This window comes from Sceloporus occidentalis, unplaced genomic scaffold (assembly GCF_023333645.1).
Source record: "Sceloporus occidentalis isolate IW3139 unplaced genomic scaffold, rSceOcc1.0.p SCAF_6, whole genome shotgun sequence".
Classification (NCBI taxonomy): Eukaryota; Metazoa; Chordata; class Lepidosauria; order Squamata; family Phrynosomatidae; genus Sceloporus; species Sceloporus occidentalis.
In genome coordinates, this window is record NW_028316986.1 from 70534662 (window position 1) to 70555012 (window position 20351).

General features: G+C 39.5%; 1 protein-coding gene across 1 annotated transcript; it reads right to left on the reverse strand.

The window, feature by feature from the left end:
* Positions 1–228: 228 nt before the first annotated feature.
* LOC149310907 (sulfotransferase 6B1-like) lies at positions 229–17588 on the reverse strand. Its single transcript, XM_089528418.1, has 7 exons — positions 17387–17588; positions 15266–15402; positions 12539–12628; positions 8018–8144; positions 4727–4821; positions 2708–2864; positions 229–488 (listed from the first exon to the last, which is right to left on the reverse strand). Exons 1-7 carry the CDS (start codon positions 17586–17588, stop codon positions 358–360), a joined length of 939 nt encoding a protein of 312 aa, XP_089384544.1. The 3' UTR covers positions 229–357.
* Between the last annotated feature and the right edge of the window lie 2763 nt (positions 17589–20351).

Sequence of the window (20351 nt, forward strand, 5' to 3'; positions counted from 1 at the left end):
TATAAGAATTATGATTTATGAATAACATTAGTACAAAAACATTACTAAGGCTTGTGTGTGGTCTGGTACAGGAGAAGGTAAATGGGAGGTGCAATCATGAGTTACCAAAACCAAGACTAATGATGCCACTGTCCATATCAGCATGGGACCTAAGAATAAGAAATGATAGTTTCCTTAGCATTCTGGCTCAATGTCACATCTAATCTAAGCCAATAAGTTTCTAATAAAGACAAAATAAACTGATTGAAAATTTATTCTAGAAAGCTGAATCTCTTTTATAGCTAGATATTTGTTTCATATTGAGAATAAGTGAGATCTTTTTCAATTCACTCCAAGAAAGTATCTCTTCCTGAGGCTTCATGCCTTGCAGTAGACATCATACTTGATCATTTCTCCCACTTTGGTTCCTGCCAAACGCTCTTTAAATGCCATGTCCATTTCCTGGTTATTCTCTTGAGTAAATAGTGTCTTCCAGTCACTCACTCCACCTGAAAGCAGATACATATACAGATTTGTATATATAAATATCATGGATAAGACAAGTACCCATGATTTTCCATTTCTGGTCTGGAAGCCACATATTTGCTTTTACAGGTTTTCAGGAGGTCTGAAATATGACTAGTTATGGGTGAAAAAGCAACATTTGCCAACTGAATGCCTAAAGTGAATTGCAAATCCCCTTATCTCCTTAGGAGACCTTGTGGCTGGGAGACTATAGAGAAATACTTTAGATAAAATTCAGATCAATAAATAAATGTCTGCTTTTGTGGGCAAGTGTCCCATTCACTGTTAGTAAATGTGCAAAGGGAAAATGGGTGATAACATCCCTAATGCAAGTGCCCATCAGTGAACAGAACACTGCAGGAGGTTGCATTGCCAATTGGCATCTTGTAAAATATATATAATCATGCAACCTGTATCATGTAATTCATATATCACTTTGCATACATGGCTTCTCATTGTTTTCTAGAGAAGTTTAAAAAATGTGCACAGAACTTCTTTGATGACATTTTTTCTTCTTCAAGAGGGAAGTTGTGAGTGGTGATTAGTCTGACTCCTACCTATAATTCCTCAGCCATTTCATGATCTTTTCCATTTTAAAACTTTTGTATCTATTTATACGTACAGCTGAAGAGCTTGGAAAAGCTTCCAAAAAGAAGCTTGATTTTGATGCAATACAAATGTTTGAAAACAATCTTTTCATTGTCCAGAGTTAGATGGTTTAGCAATAGTCAGCAAAAATATGATGCAATATTAAGCCTAATTAAAATAAGGATGCAGTGACTTCAGTAATAGGTAGTGGACTGTAATTTTAATCTTGAAAAAGATACCTTGAGTACAGAGGATTGAGACTACATTGGCTTTCCTACTATCAATCAAGAGAGAAAGAATGAAAGAAGATTTGAAGAAATTTCAATATGAGGTGGGGGGGGGGGGATCAGAGTTTAAGAAATTACTATGTACAAATAATGACCACACAATAAGTAAACTGTATGAACTATTATTGAGGTTTAATAGAGAAAAAACACAAGTAAAGGAGTGATTGGGACAGAAGAAAATTGTGCCATAATATACAAATGAATCAATGGGAAGATGTTTGGATTAAAAAATTAAAATTTATGGGCTCATACAATCTAAAAGAGAGCTTTTATAAAATGATGTTTAAATAGAATCTGACAGACTAGACAAAATGTATAAAGGTATAAATAATAACTGTTGGAAATGTAGAAATGTAAAAAGGCAAAGAAATATTGGCTTAAAAGAAAAAAATGGATGCAAAAGATTTTGGGATTTAAACTCTGAGACCAGAGTTATGTTTGTTAAATATGATATATTTAAAGTGGAATTTAGATATTTAATAACTGAAATGGTTATAGCTGTTATATTTGTTTACAAAAGATATTGGAAGGTTAAAAAAATATTGAATAATATGGAATAGATAGAAAAGGTAATGGATTTGGTGGAATTTGATATATTAACTAATAATGTACAGGAAAACTCAGATGAAGTCTTTTTTTATGAACATAGATGCTTTCCAGATCACCCAAAAGGGCAGTCTGCCGGTGCCTTCATTTGCTGCACGGAGAAGCCTCAGCGGCCAAACTGTGCATCTCCTCCGCTCTGCAAAAAGAAGCCGCAAAAAGCGCCTCTTTTTGCGGCACCATTATGATGCTGCAAAGCGCCATTGGTGCACTTACAGTGTCATAATGATGCTGAGACATGCAGACACTAAGCGTCCGCTATGTCAAAATGGCAGTGCCCATGTAGAATGGGTGCCGCCATTTTGTACATGCTCGGCGCGTACTAGGGTTAGGGGCGTCCAGAAAGTACGGCCCTTTCTAGCCCTAGTACATGCCGAGCACATACTTTTCGGCGGTCTGGAAACAGCCATAGAAACCTTTTACAAACCATGTACAAAAAGAAAGGGGGATATAATCATTATGGGATTTGATATCTAGGAAAGAAAGTTAGGGAAAAGATCGATATACAATAGATAATTAGTGAAGAATAAATAAATACACAACAATGAGAGGAGCAACTAGAAAGCATGGTTAAGTGGAAGTTAGGAGGGGAGTCTTTTTAAATTGGTTATGTTTATGGACTATATGTCATTATGGTTTTTGTTGCTTGTTTTTGTTTATATTTATGTCAAAGTCTATGTATGTATGTGTTTATTTTGAAAACCATTAAAAAAAGAAAAAGATACCTTCATGGAAAACAGAATCACCAAATTCTCCATAGGTTTTTTTAGCATTGTCTTTCATAGCCTTGTAAGTGCTCCTTTCTGCAACACCCTGAATGTCTTCCTCACTTAGGTTCAGTTCAAAGAATTTAGCCATCTTTTCAACTCCTAAAGCTGTGTTCTGTAAGGAAAAAACAAAGCTACAGGTCTTATCAGTGCACATATATATGGTGAATAAACCTCTGATACTTGTAAGTTTATGAATCCAACAAGGAAATATTGGTTGCTTAGGAATTAGAAATAGGAATACAGTACATTTTACTTCCGTTTATGCAATCAGCATTGATGGTGCATTTTCATGAGCTGTAGTTTGAGGTTGTTTGTTTCTTTATGTGCTATAAATGCCCTGCAGTACTGCCTAAAACTACAGTACAATTCCTATATTGGCACTGGGCAAAGCATTGGTAGACAAATTTCCAGAACATAACAGAAAGCTAGGCCAATGTAGTAGCTCAAAACATGAATCCTCTCTGCTCAATAAATCCATATCAGATTGGATGAAGTCACTTTGTTGCTATTAACTGTATTCAAATCAGCTTTGACTTGTGGTGATCCTGTGAATGAGAGACCTACGGGACGCTTTTTTAAAATTAACAGCCCTATTAAGTTCTTGCAAACTGATGGCCACTGTGGCTTTCTTTACTGAATCTATCCACTTACAATGTACTTTTCTTCTTTTTCTACTACCTTCACCAAGAACTATTGTATATTAAAATGAGTCTTGTTGTTTCATGATATGACCAAACTACAATAGCCTCAGTTTAGTCATTTTACTTTCTAGGGAGTTGTCCACAATGGCAAAATAAAGCGGCTTCAAACCAACTTAAAGTCCACCTGTCCAGACAATTTACGATGCAAAGTGAGGCAGCACCTGACATGAAACCACACTGTAGGTCTAAAAAATAAAGCAAAAAGAAGCTATGATACTCTACCTTAACACAGAAAATGTGCATTATTGCTTGGGCATATAAACAGCATGGTGTGAGCATAGGAATGCAGGAAAACTGAGTGGGTTTATGCCTCGTGCAATTGTGTGACTGGTCACCCAGGGCATCCAATATGATGGCAGCTTGGTGGGAGGAAGGAGGTAATTCCAGTCTCAGTTGGAGTATTCGTGCAATGATGTGCATGCATGGGAGGGAGGTGGGGGAAAACCCAAGAGGGATAGCTTGATGCTACGTGGTGTGGAGTGTCTGTGAGTGTTTGGCCATCCTTTGGAATGAGCCATGCAGATAATGGGGTTTCCAACTGGTTTGGGGGAAAAACATGATTGGCCCAGTTTTTCCTGTCCATGTGTTCATCATTTAGGGAAAGTGAAGGCTTGATATACTTTTGGACCCATATATTTGTCTTTTTTGAAGTCCACAGAACTCTTCTCTAGCATCACAAAGTATCCTTAAAATTTGTGAACATGAAATAGTGCTGACATTTCCCCTCTCTTAAAAGTTTATATTTTCATCTTTTTCCTGTTCCAAAACTGGAGCAAAAGCTACAAAACAAAAGGTACACACAAAATAAACATTTTTTTAGGGGATATTGTTGTTTCAGCAATTGTCAGGAAAGTTTTTTAATACACACACACACACACACAATAGCCAGGGCCCAAAACATAAGTAGCTACAGACTGTGTTGGGGGTGTAGCATTCAGATGATGCACACCCCAAAAGCAGCCTGAAGCCACACAAATGCCATGTCATCCTGAAAGAACTGAGCCAGGAAGGAATGGAGTCTGCTTCTTCTGGCAGCCCAGTTCAGGTGGCAACCTGGATCAGGACCAAGCATATGTGTTTGCCGCAGTCCCAGCACAAATGGCATAGAAGTGGCCTCATGTCGCTCTTTCTGGGCCATCTGTTTTGGGCCCAGGTTAACTTTAATTTGTGGCTTACTTTGAGCTCATCACTACCTCTTAGATTAACTTTTTTCACCGGTTTGCAGTGAGCAATCAATGTGGGAAATCTCATATATTAACAATACTGATTGTACCTCTATCATTTCTTCATATGTTATCGGCATGACATTTTCTTCATCAATGTACTTGTTCCACACACAATGATAGTCAATATAGGATCCAAAAGGCACTAGTGGAAATCAGAAATCATGCAACAGTAATCAGAGACAACTTTTTTTTAAGTGCTGCTTGATCACTCTGGATTCAACCACACTCATTTCTCCCACCTTCATGCATCAGCATAGGTTAGATTTTCAGGTTAGATTTTTCTCCACTCTTTAAAGTGATGTATGAGAGAAGGAAACAATGGCCCGGTACAGACGGGCCTTGTGGCACATCTTGATGATGTGCTAGGGTTGCCTCGGGGCATCACTAACAGACGCCCCACAACCCTAGCACGTATTCCATACGTCAAAATGATCTTAGCCTGCCTAAGGGTCCGCATGTTGCAGCACCATAATCACGTCGCGAGTGCACCATTGGCGCACTGCAGCATCATTATGGTGCCACAAAAAGAACCCTCTTTTTGCAGGTTCTTTTTGCTCCATGAGGAAACCATGCAGTTTGTCCACTGCGGCTTCCTCATGGAACAAACCAGGCCAATGGCAGACTGCCCTTTTTGGGCGGGCTCTACTGGGCCTATATTATCTCTTGGCTGTTTTCTGCCCAGTTGGCTCAAACAGCTGGCTCAAAAAGTGTCACTTCCTTCATGGGTATGGGTTTGGGTTTGCTGGAATTAAGCCAAGCAGTGGAGGACAGGGGGTCTTGGAGATATCTCATCCAAAGGGTCATCATGGGCTGAAAATGACTCAAGGGAAGTTAACAACAACAAAAATGTCCACTCCTGCTTGCAGTATAATATCTTCATTTCTGTCATCTGTTGACCTGATAAGAGAGAATGAGTGCCATATCGCATCACAAATGTAAGCCAAGATGCAGTGATAGAGAAGTTCTTTTTACCTCTCTGCATGTCATCATTGTAGCACTTCTTTCTCCCTCCAGAGGCAGATGGCCACAAAAGTAAGGGTTTTTCAAAACAGATTTTTCATCATGACAAAAGGCATGTTTTTACAACCACCTCTCCCACAAGGAAGAGGGAGAAAAAGAGAAGCAAAAGAAAAGGGAGATAAGAACAAAACCAGAACCATGAATATAGCTGTACCATTAATGCAAATAGTGTGCAAGGATAAAGAAAACTATTTTAATAACTAATGTAGAGAAATAAAAGACAACAACAAAAAGAGAAGAATGGGATAAATATTCCTCAAGATCTGGGAACTCAAATGAAAGTTCAAACAAGGGTGAGGATGCTCTATGATCATACAATCATAGAATCATAGAATCGTAGAGTTGGAAGAGACCACAAGAGCCATCCAGTCCAACCCCCTGCCATGCAGGAAATCTCAGTCAAAGTATCCCCGACAGATGGCCATCCAGCCTCTGCTTAAAGACCTCCAAAGAAGGAGACTCCAGCACACTCTGAGGGAGTGTATTCCACTGTCGAACAGCCCTTACTGTCAAGAAGTTCCTCCTAATGTTGAGATGGAATCTCTTTTCCTGCAGCTTGCATCTATTGCTCCAGGTCCTGTTCTCTGGAGCAGTAGAAAACAAGCTTGCTCCCTCCTCAGTGGATTGGAAATGAGCAATATACATCCAATCCACAAAAAGATAAACAAAAGACTGAAACAAATATAGAATTAAAGCATTAATATCCCACACAAGCAAAATTATGTTCAAAATTATTCAGTATAGACTCCAATCACATATGGAGAGAGAAATCCCAGATGTGCAATTGGGATTCAGAAAAGGAAGAGGTAAGAAAAAATCAACATGTGCTTTATAGAATATAGCAAAGCCTCTGACTGCGTAGATCATGGAAAACTATGGAATGCTCTTAAGGACATGGGAGTGTCACTACATTTGATGATTCTGATGAGACATATGTACATATGCAGAAAATATCACGTAAAGAGCAGGGTTAGATTGAGAAGAAAGAGTAGTGAAGATAGAATAAAGAATAATCAACAATTTTAGATATGTAGATGACACCATACTACTAGCAGAGAACATCACAAACTTAGAGCTGTTACTAAGAAAGGTAAAAAAAAGAAACTAAAAAAGCAGGCTTACTCCTGAACATTAAAAAAAAAATAATGACCAGGATGTACATAAATTCAACCTAGATAAAAAGGAAATTAAAACAGTTAAAGAATTCCCATACCTTGGATTTGATAAGAATGGACATTGCAGGCAAGAAATAAGACGAAACTAGAAATGGGAAGTACAGGTATGAAAGAACTGGAAAAGATCCTAAAGTGTAAAAATATACAACAGAGCACTAAAGTCAGAATTCTCCAAGCCATTATTCCCCAATATTATGTGTGAATGTGAGAGTAGGACAGTGAAGAAAGTAGAAAAAAGGAAAATCAACTCAGTCGGGACAGGACAGGAGTTCTGAGAATACTATGGACAACCAAAAAGACAAACAAATTGATTCTAGAACAGATCAAGCTTGATCTCTCCCTGGAAGTCAAGATGAAGAAACTGAGGCCACATCATGAGAAGGTATGACTCACTAGACAAAATAATACTAGGGAATGTAGGAGACAGCAAAATGAGAGGAAGACTGCAAGCCAGATGGATAGAATCAATCAGCAAAGTCACAGCCCTTAATTTACAGCACCTAAGCAGAGCAGTAGACGATAAGAGGTGTTGGAGATGCCTCATCCAGAGGGTCACTATGAATTGGGGTTGACTCATGGGCAGTTAATAACAACAACAACCCTTGTGAATAGTACAGTGATGCTTTGAGGACATGTGGAGTGGTAAACAGAAAGCCACTTCTTTATTGCTGTATCTCAGCTAAAGCCTAGAACAGATTGCCAGGAAGGGGCAGGTTGAAGCTATCCCTACCGAAGACGTCTTGGGACCATGACAAACACACACTGTGGTCCCAAAAGTGCTCTCTACAGCTGGTCCAAATAGGAGCACAAAAGATCTGCTCCTTATTTGGGATGTATTTGGGCCGCCTTAAGCAGCCCCAATGCAACTTCCAGGCATGCGAGTAGCATGTATCCTCTAAACGCCATGTCCCTGGAGTATCTTGAAGCTGCCCCTGTCTAATTGCACGGCATGGAATATTTGGTGTCAAAATGCCATATCTCCAAGCCATGGAGAAGCCAGCTTTTCCAGGCCGTCTGTTTGGCCCCTAACTTTGGTAATGTGATAAGGCTCATCGTGATTGTGGTTTTCTCGTATATGTATGTGTGTTTTCATTCCTTATAGTCATCATTCTACTGGCATGAATAGAAAAAACGAAATCCTACTTTCTCCCTTTATAAAGGCTTCAAAGAATGTTCCAAAAGTATCATGTGATGGGTATGCAGCGTATGTCTTTGTAAAATGGAAAAAGGATGCAGCAACATCTTTGGGATTCCGAACCAGCAGCAGGATCTAAAAATAAAAATAAAATAAAAAGCGTGAGAATTATGCATAAAAGAGGATAGTATGGCCGCTTCTAAAATACTTTTTCATATCTTTTTTTTTAGAAAATCATAAACACGACATTATAATGCTGCAATTTTAATTACACCTTATTAAGCTACATTTAACTTATTGTGACTTCCTGGTGGACTGCAATGTCTAGCAGCCCTAACCACCATAGATAATAGTGAGGAATGATTGGAAATGAAATTCAGCAATGTTTGAAATGCATAATTGTCCTTATTCCTGCTTACACTATAATTCCTTCATTTCTGACATTTGTTGACTGAATAGTAGAGACTTTGGCCCAAAACACACTGCAGAAATTGCCATTGTTATTATACCAAACATGCTTTTTAATGCTTCATTGTTCAAGACAATTCACTATTAGAGTTCAGATTTTGACTGCATGACACTGGCACTTAAAATTAGCCATGTAAATAATTTTGTTTTCACATGAAAGAACAAAAAAAAGAAAAGAAATTATTTCATTTTTATTAAATTAGAAGTTATCTGCACTTGGATGAAATGGCATGCATTTTATGCATTTCACAATTTCATTTTGCATTTCAGTACTTTTGTGCCCAAAAAAATTGTGTTAAAAAAGTTATTCACACCAAATACAAACTTTTGCACAAAACTTGTATTTGTGTAAAATCCAGGTTTTACACAAAATAATTTTTAAAATTATCTACACCGGGTTTTTGTTTTAAAACAACATCATCAACAACAAAAGACACGGGGAAAAACTAGTCTTCTCTGCTTTTGCTCAGAGCCAAAATATCACACAAATGTGGACATTTTGATATGTTGATTCAGCCTTTCTTGCTGAGAGCATGAAATCTAGTGAATATTCTTTGCATCTCTCTTTAAAATACTAGCTGGAATTCTGTTGGATTGTCTCAACTAGAGTAGACCCACTGAACTGTTGAACCATAAGAAAAAATATTAGTTCTTGGGGCTCCATTTGAAGAGTGTTCATAAACTTCAGCTGGTTCAAAGAGCTGCAGTCAGATTGTCACCTGAGGCAGTTACAAAGAAGACCCCTAGTGGGCTGCTTGTTTGTTTCCAGGCTGGTTATGACCTATATAGCCCTATATGGCTCAGATCCAGGCTATCTGGCAGACCTTATCTCACTGTATGAGCTGGGCATGGTTCTGAGATCATCAGGAGAGACCCTTCTCTCTGTCCCACCACCATCGCAGGCATAGTTGGTGGGGACGTGAAAGAGGGCCTTCTTGGTGGCTGCCCCTAGACTCTTGAACTCCCTTCCCAGGGAGGCCAGAACAGCCCCTTCCCTATTGTCCTCCCATAAGCAGGCTAATAAATAATAAATAATAAAACTTTTATTTTTATCCCGCTTTTCTGTGATGAGACAATCAAAGCAGCTCACAGCACATTAAAATATCCACATTCAACATTGTCCCAAATTCCCCCCTTAAAACAGGATTAAACATGATGCAATTAAAATAGGAGATTAAAATATCTATTAATAACACAATAATAAAAAATATATAGTGAGGACAGAGCGGTGGACTAATACATGTGAGAGGCAATCATTCTGGGGTCGGACACTTTTATTCAGGAACGGCCTGCTGGAAGAGATCCATCTTGACAGCTTTTTTAAAGCTGTCTAAGCCGGCAATTTGACGGATCTTGTCCGGCAGGCCATTCCATAGTCTGGGAGCAGTTGCAGAGAAGGCCCTCTGGGAGGTAGCAGTTAGTCTGGTTTTTAAAGGCTGCAATAAATTCCTCCCAGAGGACCTGAGGGTGTGGGGCAGATTTTATGGGAGCAGGCGATCCCTCAAATAGATTGGACCCAAGCCATGTAGGGCTTTAAAGGTTATAACCAACACCTTGTACTGTGCCCGGAAACTAATAGGCAGCCAGTGAAGAGATTTTAGAACGGGTGGTATTTGATCACTCCTAGTCTTTCTGGTGACCAGCCTGGCACAAGGGTAGCCTCATGTAGAGCGCATTACAGAAATCAAGTCGTGAGGTTACCAGTGAATGTACAACTGTTTCTAGGTCCTTTACTTCCAAGAAAGGGTGCAGCTGGCGTATCAGCTGGAGCTGATAACAGGTTCTCCTTATCATTGCATTCACTTGGTTTGTCATGTGAAGTGACGCATGTAGGAGCACCCCCAGACTGCGAACACAGTCCTTTGTGGAGAGTGTGACCCCCATCTAGGACTGAAAGTTGCAACCCTATACCTGGTTTGGGGGCCCCTACTGTAAGTACCTCCATTTTGTCTGGATTCAGCTTGTTTGTTTTTCCTCATCCAGCCCATTACCACTTCAAGACACTGATGTTTATCACACTATACTCTTATAGTGCTACTATTCCACTTTGACTGCTCTAGCTGCCTCCTGTTGCATTCTGGGATTTCCAGTTTTAAGGAGGGGTATTTAGAATTCTCAGGCAGAGAAGTTCTCAGGCAGAATGCAACAGGAGGCAGCTAGAGCAGTCAAAGTGGAATAGTAGCACTATAAGAGTATAGTGTGATAAACACCACTGATTGAGGGGAGAAATGCCATCTATCATTGTAGCTGCTGATCGGGACATGGAGAAGTATATTTGAGTGTCATCAGTGTACTGATAACACCCTGCCCCATGTCTGCGAATGATTTCTCCCAGCGGATTAATATAAATGTTGAATAGCATTGGAGACAGTATGGCACCTTGAGGGATGCCACATTTAAGCTCCGGTTTCGAGGAGCGACTGTCTCCAAGCATCACCCTCTGGAATCTACCTGAGAGGAAGGACCGGAACCACTGGAGTGCAGTGCCACCGATTCCTAACTCTCCCAGGCGTTCCAAGAGGATGTCATGATCTATTGTATCAAAGGCCACTGAGAGGTCTAGAAGCACCAATAGGGTCACGCTTCCTCTGTCAATGCCAAGACAAAGATCATCAAGCAGAGCAACCATGGCAGTCTCCACCCCATATCCTGTCCTGAAGCCTGTTTGAAATGGGTCTAGATAATCGGTTTCATCCAAGATGACTTGGAGTTGAAGGGCGACGGCCCTCTCGATCACCTTGCTCAAAAATGGAAGATGGCATACAGACCTGTAGTTCTTCATATCCAGAGGGTCCAGGGAAGTTTTTTTCAGGAGTGGTCTAACAACCCCCTCCTTTAAGCAAGTTGAAATACAACCTTCCCTAAGGGATGCATTGATGACATTTTAAGAAATGCCATCAAGGCATCACCCCCCTGGACGGCCAGCCATGATGGGCAGGGATCGAGGGGACATGTCATCTTCTTCACATTTCCAAGGATCTTGTCCATGTCATCAGTATTCACGAACTCAAACCAATCTAGTTTAACCTCAGTAACGGGTTTACTGGACACCTCATCAGTTGATTCTGCTGCAATCCCGGCATCCAGGTTGGCTCTTATCTGAGAGATTTTATCTGCGAAGTAGTTGTTAAAAACATCACAGCAGACCATTGTCGGGTTAAATAAAGGGTTTTGCACAGGTGGAACCTGTTTCCTTACCAACCTAAAAAGCTCTGCTGGACAGGACTCCACAGACGTGATACGTGCAGAGGAGAAAGATATCTGCACTGCCTGTATCACCTCTCTATAGGAACGAAGAAATTTCCTATGATGAGTTCTGTCAGATAAGAGTCGAGTGTCGAGCCAGTTGCGCTCTAGTCATTGTGCAACCTACTTCATTTTCCTCAGATCTTCAGTGTACCATGATTTGCAATTAGAAGCGGGTTGGAAAGGATGCTTGGGAGCAATTGTGTTGATAGCCTTGGCGAGATCGGTGTTCCAGGTATTAACCAAAGCTTTGACAGAATCACCGACATTACCAACCAAGGAACCCTGTAAGGCTTTCTGGAATCCAGTTGGTTCCATTAACATTCGAGGGTGGACCATTCTAATGGGTCCTCCATCCCCGACAGGGTGAACTGTGGCTCTTAGTTCAGCCTTGACTAGGAAATGATCTGTCCACGACAGTGCAGTGTTCAGACAAGCTTTTAAAACAGAAAGTTCTTAAAGACTGGACTGGGGTTATTGTACTGCTTTAATTGTGCTGTTTTTTAAATGCTTTTATCTTTTAAAATTACATGTTTATGCTTTTAATGTGTGAGGTGTTTTAATACTATAATAATTTAATTCTATTTTAATGATCACTTTTTATATTTTTAATTGTACTGTTCTTTTAAATTGTAAGCTTCTGTGAGTCCCAATTTGCATGTTTCTGTTTGTGTGTATGTGTGTGTGGGGGGGGGGGGGAGAAAGCAGGATATAAATAAATATAATAATAAAAAACAAAAATAAATCCAACTGACTGACTGGTTTAGCTTTTGTTGGGGCTAATCCTCTGATTATAGTAAATTAAGATTACTCACTTTGGCTTTGTTCTTGAAGACTGACTTTGGAAGTTTATCAGCACGGAGATGAGTAAATAACACTCTCCTGGAATGATGGGACTTCATCCTCTTTCAAAGACAAAATAAACAAACAAATAATCTAGAAATGAAAACAGCATTGTAGCTTTTCTTTGTGGATCCATGTTGGTGACATGCAATTTTTTATTTTTTTAAAAATATTTAATTTCATATTATATTTGGTTTCAGAAGCTCTCAGATAAGAAATACAAACACAATAGAGGAAGATATTTTTTCTGCACCTCAGGATTTTAGGCCTTGGCTTTCTGAAAACCTCAACCATTGAAAAACTGGATGAATCATAAATCATAGAATCATATATTATATGATATTATAGCTGGAAATGACCAGAAATATTATCTAGTCCAACCTCCTGCCACAAAAGAATGCAAAATGACGGCACTCCTAAAGATATCCATCAAACCTCTGATTCCTTCTCCTCCTCCAGTTCTTCACCAGAAAGCAAGGGTCAAATTAGAATGCATTAAGGGCATAATTGGAATAAGTGCTTGCTCAAGTGGTGAAATATATCTCCACCACTGCATGTTACTGTCCACACTTGTGTGTCTTGCATTTAGCTCACTTTGCTTTATGATTAGCCTTTGAAAAGTGAATGCTAGATTAATTTTCAAGTCTGATTGCTGAAACACATACCTTTCAGGGGGAAAAATATTGTGAAAAAGAAAATGTGCTAACTGCAAATATATATATATATATATATATATATATATATATATATATATTCCCCTTTGTAGTGACTGTGCAGCTGAAAGGCATATGCAGATAGAAGAGAAATATATAAATTATTCACAGATGTTATGACATAGCTTGTCACAGGGAGAAATGGACTACCTGGTATGTAGATGAGTCAACTACATCATGCTAAACTCTTATTCATTTTAGCATACTATTGTACAGATAAAACTATGCACCTGCTTCTAGCTAACATTACAAACCTGGAAACTGACGGTATTCCAAAGCTATGGAAGAGAAAGGACAGGTATTCTATGACTGCTTGGTTTCTTTGTAGTAGAGTTTTAAAAAAGATCTATTTGTTTTTATATATAAAATCCACATCCAAAGAGAGCTGAGCTTTTGCTCAGCAGCAGTGCATGGACCCATCTATGAAACAGTTTGGTGTTAAGGTAGTCACCCAACTGAGACACTGAAGCCCTCACAATGGCTAGGGAGGATAGAATGAACTTTGGCTTGTCTAGTTCATTGTCTCTATCTAGTAGAGAACATTTAGTCAACAGAATCTTTTTTACACCAAAAATTGACTGAAGCTTTGCTTGTCTGTAATAATATGACAGAGAGTAGATCAGAACCTCAGGTTTATTCACTCTTAGAGGGCATTCACACACAGTTATTGTGTCAAGGAGATGCTGATCACTGTGCTGGAACATACTGGAATCACTGTTCCCATTACCTTTTGGGTTTGCGGATCACTCCGTGTCATTGTGTTTGTCACACAAACAATTGTTTTGGGATAAAATGGAGCCACCTCGATTCCTTTAGAATAATAGAATCATAGAGTTGGAAGAGACCACAAGGGCCATCAACTCCAATCTGCTACCATGCAGGAACTCTCAGTCAAAGCATCCCCAACAGATGGCCATCCAGCCTCTGTTTAAAGACTTCCAAAGAAGGAGACCATACCACTCTCCAAAGAAGTGTATTCCACTGTCAAACAGCTCTTACTGTCAGGAAGTTCCTCCTAATATTTAGGTGAAATCTGTTTCCCTATAGCTTGCTTCCATTGTTCCTTGTACTATTCTCTGGAACAGCAGAAAACAAGTTTGACCTATCCTCAATATGGCATCCCTTCAAATATTTAAACAGGGGTATTATATCACCTCTTCACCATCTCTTCTCCAGGCTAAACATACTCAGCTCTCTCCTCATAGGGCATGTTTTCCTGACCCGTCGTCATTTTATTTGCCCTACTTTGGACATGCTGCAGCTTGTCAGCATCCTTTTTGAACTGTGGTCAAGTGGACATAGTATTCCAGGTGAGGCCTGACCCAAAAAAAGCAACCTAAGAGTATGGAAGCTGCACCAAAGCCACGCTCCAGTCCATTTAAACAGCATACCTACAAAGTGATCTGAAGCAGCTTTATTTTGGCCTGTCTGTATGTGCCCTGTGAATATCCCCTCAGGGAAGAAAAACAGTATCCAATATCCCAGTTAAGTGGGCTTTTTTGGTAGCCCACCTCTTGCAAAAAAGTGTACTGAGTGTATTGAGGATGAGTGTGAACATCAAGGAAATAACCTGGATTCACCTTGGATTATTTTTGTAGCTTGAATGGGGCATCAATGTTTAGTTTGAAATTTGAAGCCTTATGACATAATACAAACAGCCCTGATGAATATAAAGAATATTGGTGTCCCTACAAGGCCTCAATAGGTGCCAGCTATGATTTATTATTGGTTTCAAAAAACTTGGTGGAAATGACAGCTAATTGAATAAGGCAATAGAATAACGTATGTTTAACATGAGAAAAGTCAAAAGAATATAAATATAGAAGGCATCTTCATTCAGCAGTGGCATTGTTGGGCATTACCTGGAGGTGAAGAAGAAGAGGAAGGAAAGACTAAAGAGAAAGAGAAGTATAAGAGTATGTGTAAACATTCATTAACAATTAGGTCTGGACACTTTAGGTTTCTTCATAAATACTAAGAAATCACCTGATACTTTTCAGGATCTCCAATTTCCAGATAGGGATATTCTGCCATCAGCAGCTCTTCATTCAGCTTGTGAGGTTCATGCTTCTTTGCAGAGGTTATTACTAAATCTGTAACAATCTGACCAATCCAGAAAGAACCTGGAAAAGAGTCAGATAACTAGAAATAGATTTTTCTCCACATCTGCTAACCCATTGGCAAAATTAGTTAGCTATGAAGCAAAGACAACAAGAGATATTATCAAGTCAGACTTTTTTTGCTCAAATCAATCCACTTCATTGACGTACATTCATTGCAAGCTAGCATCATACTCTGTGGGAATGTTTGCATCTCTGTTTATGCCTTTAACTGTGATACAATTTACTATAATATTCTTCAGCTGGTGGCCAAATCTCAGTGTATTTTAATGTACTCTTCAAAACCTTCACTGTTAAATGCACAAGCATGGTCTCCTTATGAAATGGACTGGAATCTTGGCCAGTGCTAGGGTTAACCAGGTAAAAAAACACAGCATTGCTCCAGTGACAATAGCTCATTGAGAAAGTAGAACTGCACATTTCTGGACATTGGAATATTGGTTGCTGTGGCAACATTAATAGGAGATAATCAGTGTCAAACTTCCTTACCCAATTTCACTAGTGAAAAGTGCCAAAACTGAAAAGAGCAGTGAGGGACAGCAAAATGGAAAGGGCATAACTGGAAATGATGCCCAGATTCACCTTCACCCACAGGATTAATGGGGACATATACAAGGTAACCATATGTCATAAATACAAAGGAGGACAAGACACTACAAAATGCTGGACAGTCAAGAAAAATTTAGGACATGACCAAATGAAAGCTAAAAACATTCATATAAATGTAAATTCTTACTTCTTGGTCATACTCAAAATGGAGGACATTTTGAAATTCCTCCTGGACAGAAGGTTGACGTGTAGAACATGTCTTGGAAAAGGAGGACATCTGGTCACCATGGACATATACAAACTATAGGTACCTGATTTAGGTGGGGACACCTTTGTAGCAGGCAAATCTCAGTGTTAGCATTTTTTGCATTTAGTTAAAAAAAACAGAAAATTGTGGGAGCTCACCAAGGGCTTGTCTGCAAGGCCAAAAAGCCCATTTTCTCCCCATTCTGGTGGTGTCCTATTCGGACAATGTACAGCTCAAATCCCTTTTCTGATTTGAACAATCTGGATGATATCTGGCACACTGAACAACCAGAACCAGGGTATAATACCTTTAGCACAAATTAAAATAACTTACCTTTCACTCCACATATTTCAGGAAAATCAGGAGCTTTCTGTTCCTATCCCAGAGTGGCTGTTCGCATGTGTGTCCCACTGAGCTGCTTTGTGAATCTGCCACTGTCACCAGTTGCTTGCTTTGAGGTCAGAACAAGGCACCCATCTGTGTGATCATCGCTGAACCCTTTGTTCTGACCTCAGAAGCAAGTGATCTGCAGCAGCGGCAAGCAGGTCAGGAGGCTCAGCAGGATGCACATGCAGATAGCTGTCCCGGTAAAGGAACGAAGGGCCAGGTAATGGAGAGGTCAGGACAGCTCTGGGGCCAAGATATGCTGGTCTGCCCCCAGAATTTCCTGGCTGGTGCAGATAAGGCCCATGAAAAAGAATATAGTTCAACACTGACCTATATATGTTGCATATTGTACAAAACAAATATTATCTGAAAACATCTTATTTATTTGGAGCTTTATAAACTGAAAGGTGCTTTAAAACTTTTATGGTTGCGTTGTATCGCTGTGTTACCAAAACTGCAGACAATATGTGTGTGCGTGTGTGAGAGAGCGAGTGTGAGTGTGCACACACAAGCACATACAGTACAGTAATCCAACTGTCAAATATTTAATAGGTTACACTTTATTAATCTAGGAATCATTAATTTTCCTCTTGTTATTCTTCAGCTAATTGCAATGATATTTATTACTATGTATTCAAGACATGCTTTTCTTTTTCAGTCTTTTTTTCTTTGTCTCTATACTCAGATTTATCACTTCCATAATTTAGTCATTCCTCTCAAAATAGTTCCAATTCAAGTTTATAATTGGATGCTACATGTGTGTATTTGTGTGTGTGTGTGTGTAATCAAAGAAACAAAACTCACCAGATTTACAATACCCAGCTAAAATGATATCATCACTCCTTGCTTCAAAAGACTCAAGAGCTTTGAAGACCTCTGAGCTACAAAGAGTTGTAGGGTATGTAACGCCATCATAAGTAAATAGCTTTTGTTCTCCTGGTATCTTTTCTGCATCTTTTGCTGCTTTTTCTGAAATCTCCATGAATTTCTTATTAAAATACGACATTTTTACACTTCTTTTCTTCTTTCTCTTTTATGGAAGTGGAATAACTCTGTGAAGGAAGTAGATGTAGTTTGACTTTGAAAGTGGATTTTTTAAAAATTATGTTGTATTGTGTTTATGTCATGGTTATGTTTATAAATGTTACACCACTTTGTAAGATTTGTTTTGCTAAATAGTCTTTCCAAACTGGTGGTTGTTGTGTGCCTTCAAGGAATTTCCAACCCTCCCCCAAGGGAAACCTAACAGGGAGTTTTCTTGGCAAATTCTGTTCAGAGTGGGTTTGGCTTTACCTTACTCTGAGGCTAAGACAATGTGACTGCCCAAATCAACCAAAGAGATTTCATGGTCAAGAAGGAATTTGAACCCATGTCTCCAGTCATAGTCCAACGCTCAAACCACTACGCCACATTGGATCTTTTAAAAAAATACTTTATTAATTTAATAGGATAAAGTACTTATCTACCCTCTTTCAAACCAAAGCCCTATCATAGCAGCTTGTAAAATGGCATTCAAAATGGCAAACTAATTATTAAAAGACAAAGAAACCTTTCTAATTAAAAACTATAAAAACTCATAGCATCTACTTTAAACTAGTTAAATTTCAACTCACAACATATATACTAAAATGAAGGTTGAAAGAATAATGGGGCGGTACAGACGACCTCTAAAGGGGCGGTCTGCACCTGCCCCTTTTTACGCTAGATTGGGGACAGGACAGCCTCACCAGCAGCCCTGCGGCCCCAATCCAGCCTTTACCAGGCCACAGAGAAGCAGCAAAATGCTGCTTCCCCGTGGCCCAAAAAAGGGACGTCCCTGGGACTTCATGCCCTCAAACACCCCAGCCCTAAAGAGGAAAAATGGGTGGCACCTTTCTCCTCAGGATCATTGGTGGGGCTTTGTAGTTGCTGCACCAACGATCCACTGGCAGGAAGAAGCTGTATAGAGTAGCTTCTTCCTGAGATGTTGTAAGGGCTGCATTACAGCCCTTATGATGTCTCTTTATGTTGTGAATGTGCAGACGCTGTGCATCACGCACGTCATCATGGCGGCCCCTGTGTGGACGGGAGGCTGCCATGATGATGGCGTATGCATGTTCTAGGGTTCCAGACCGTGCGGTTGCCATGCGGTCCAGAACCCTAGAAGCGGCATCAGTACGCCGCTTTGTGCCCGTCTGTATCGGGCCAATGTTTAGAATAATGTTTATATTCTGGTTAAAAACCATACAGATAGGGCCACACATGCTGCTTTGGGCAGAGAACCTTATAGATGACACTGCTTGAATGTGATAGGAAATGTCTTTCTCATCACTTGCCACAGTTTCTCTCTCTCTCTCTCTCTCTCCTACTTCTCCAAACTTTACCATCCCTCTTTCTCTGAATATGATAATTTTGCTTGAAGACACAGCTGAATAATATTCCAAAGGGGGACACAAATGTTGTCTCCCATCCAATGAAGCCCTTAGATACACTACTATCATTTTAACTCTGTCTTAGATTCCAAATCTTTGATCTTTTTCCTGTGTATTTTTCAGTTGCATGGAACCTAATGTTATCTTTTGCAATATATTTGTGGTTGTTGGGGTAGAAATTCAAAGTACAGTTTCATCCAACCTGATAGACAACATCAGAATTTGTGTTAGATATCAAAACCAAAAGAAGTTCATAAAGCTTTGCTTACCAGCTCTTGGACGACCTGGCACCTTACTTGCAGAACAAGCTACTGCATCCAGGGAGCCATAGGGGAATGCTTCACATTTTATATAGGGTCAGGCCAGTCAATCTCATTGGCCAACTTCTCTCTCCACGCCTTCCATTTTAAATGTTGTGTTTCTTGTCCCTCACCAGATTTTTCCCTGTCTTTCCCTATTTATTTTTCCATTTTTCCACCCCTTAATTTTGTATTTGTTGGCCCATGATTTCTTTTCCTTGTTTTCTTTTCTCTCTTTCCATTCAGGGATCTGCCTGTCAGATACCTACTGCCAAAGTACTATTTCCTTATCAGATTACAATTATTTTCTCAAAGTAAGGTTTGTAGTGGCTAATGGAGCATACAAAGGAATTCCTGGGGGAAAAAACAGCATCTGCTTTATAGACTACAGCAAGGCATTTGACTGCATAGATTATGAAAGATTATGGATGGTTCCCAATGATATAGGAGTGTCACTACATCTGATAGTCCTAGAAAGAAATTTGTACTTAGGACAAGAGGCTAAGGTTAGAACAGAAAAATTAGAAACATAATGTTTCCTCACTGGCAAAGGATCAGTCAGGGCAGCATTCTGTCACCCTACTTATTCAATTTGTATGCAGAAAATATCATAAGAGGAGAGTTAGACTAAGAGGAATGAGGACTAAGATAGGAGGAAAGAACAACAACAACTACAGCATTGGAACAGTTATTAAGGAAGGCCAAAGAAGAAAGTCGAAAGGCAGGCATACTGCTGAAAATAAACAAAGACAATGACCATAGAAGCAATGCATAAATTGAACCTATGCCATGAGGAAGTCAAAATTGCTAGAGTTCCCATACCTAGGATAAACACTGATCAGGATAGAGACTGCAGCCAAGAAATTAAAAGAAGACTAGGAATGGGAAGGGCAGCTATGAAAGAATTAGACAGAATCTTAAAGAGTAAAGATTTACAACTAAGCACTGAAGTTAGAATTATCCAAGCCATTGTATTTCCCATCACCAAGAGCAGGATAGTGAAGAAAGTAGAGAAGAAGAAAACTGGTTTCTTTGAAATGTGGTGCTGGACAATGCTAA

Coding starts and splice junctions, on each gene's coding strand:
- LOC149310907 (XM_089528418.1), bottom strand. CDS start 17,588: ATGTCGTATTTTAATAAGAAATTCATGGAGATTTCAGAAAAAGCAGCA. Junction 15,403..17,386: donor AGCTGGGTATTGTAAATCTG/GTGAGTTTTGTT, acceptor ACTCTTTTCCAG/GTTCTTTCTGGATTGGTCAG. Junction 12,629..15,265: donor GAGATCCTGAAAAGTATCAG/GTGATTTCTTAG, acceptor TGTCTTTGAAAG/AGGATGAAGTCCCATCATTC.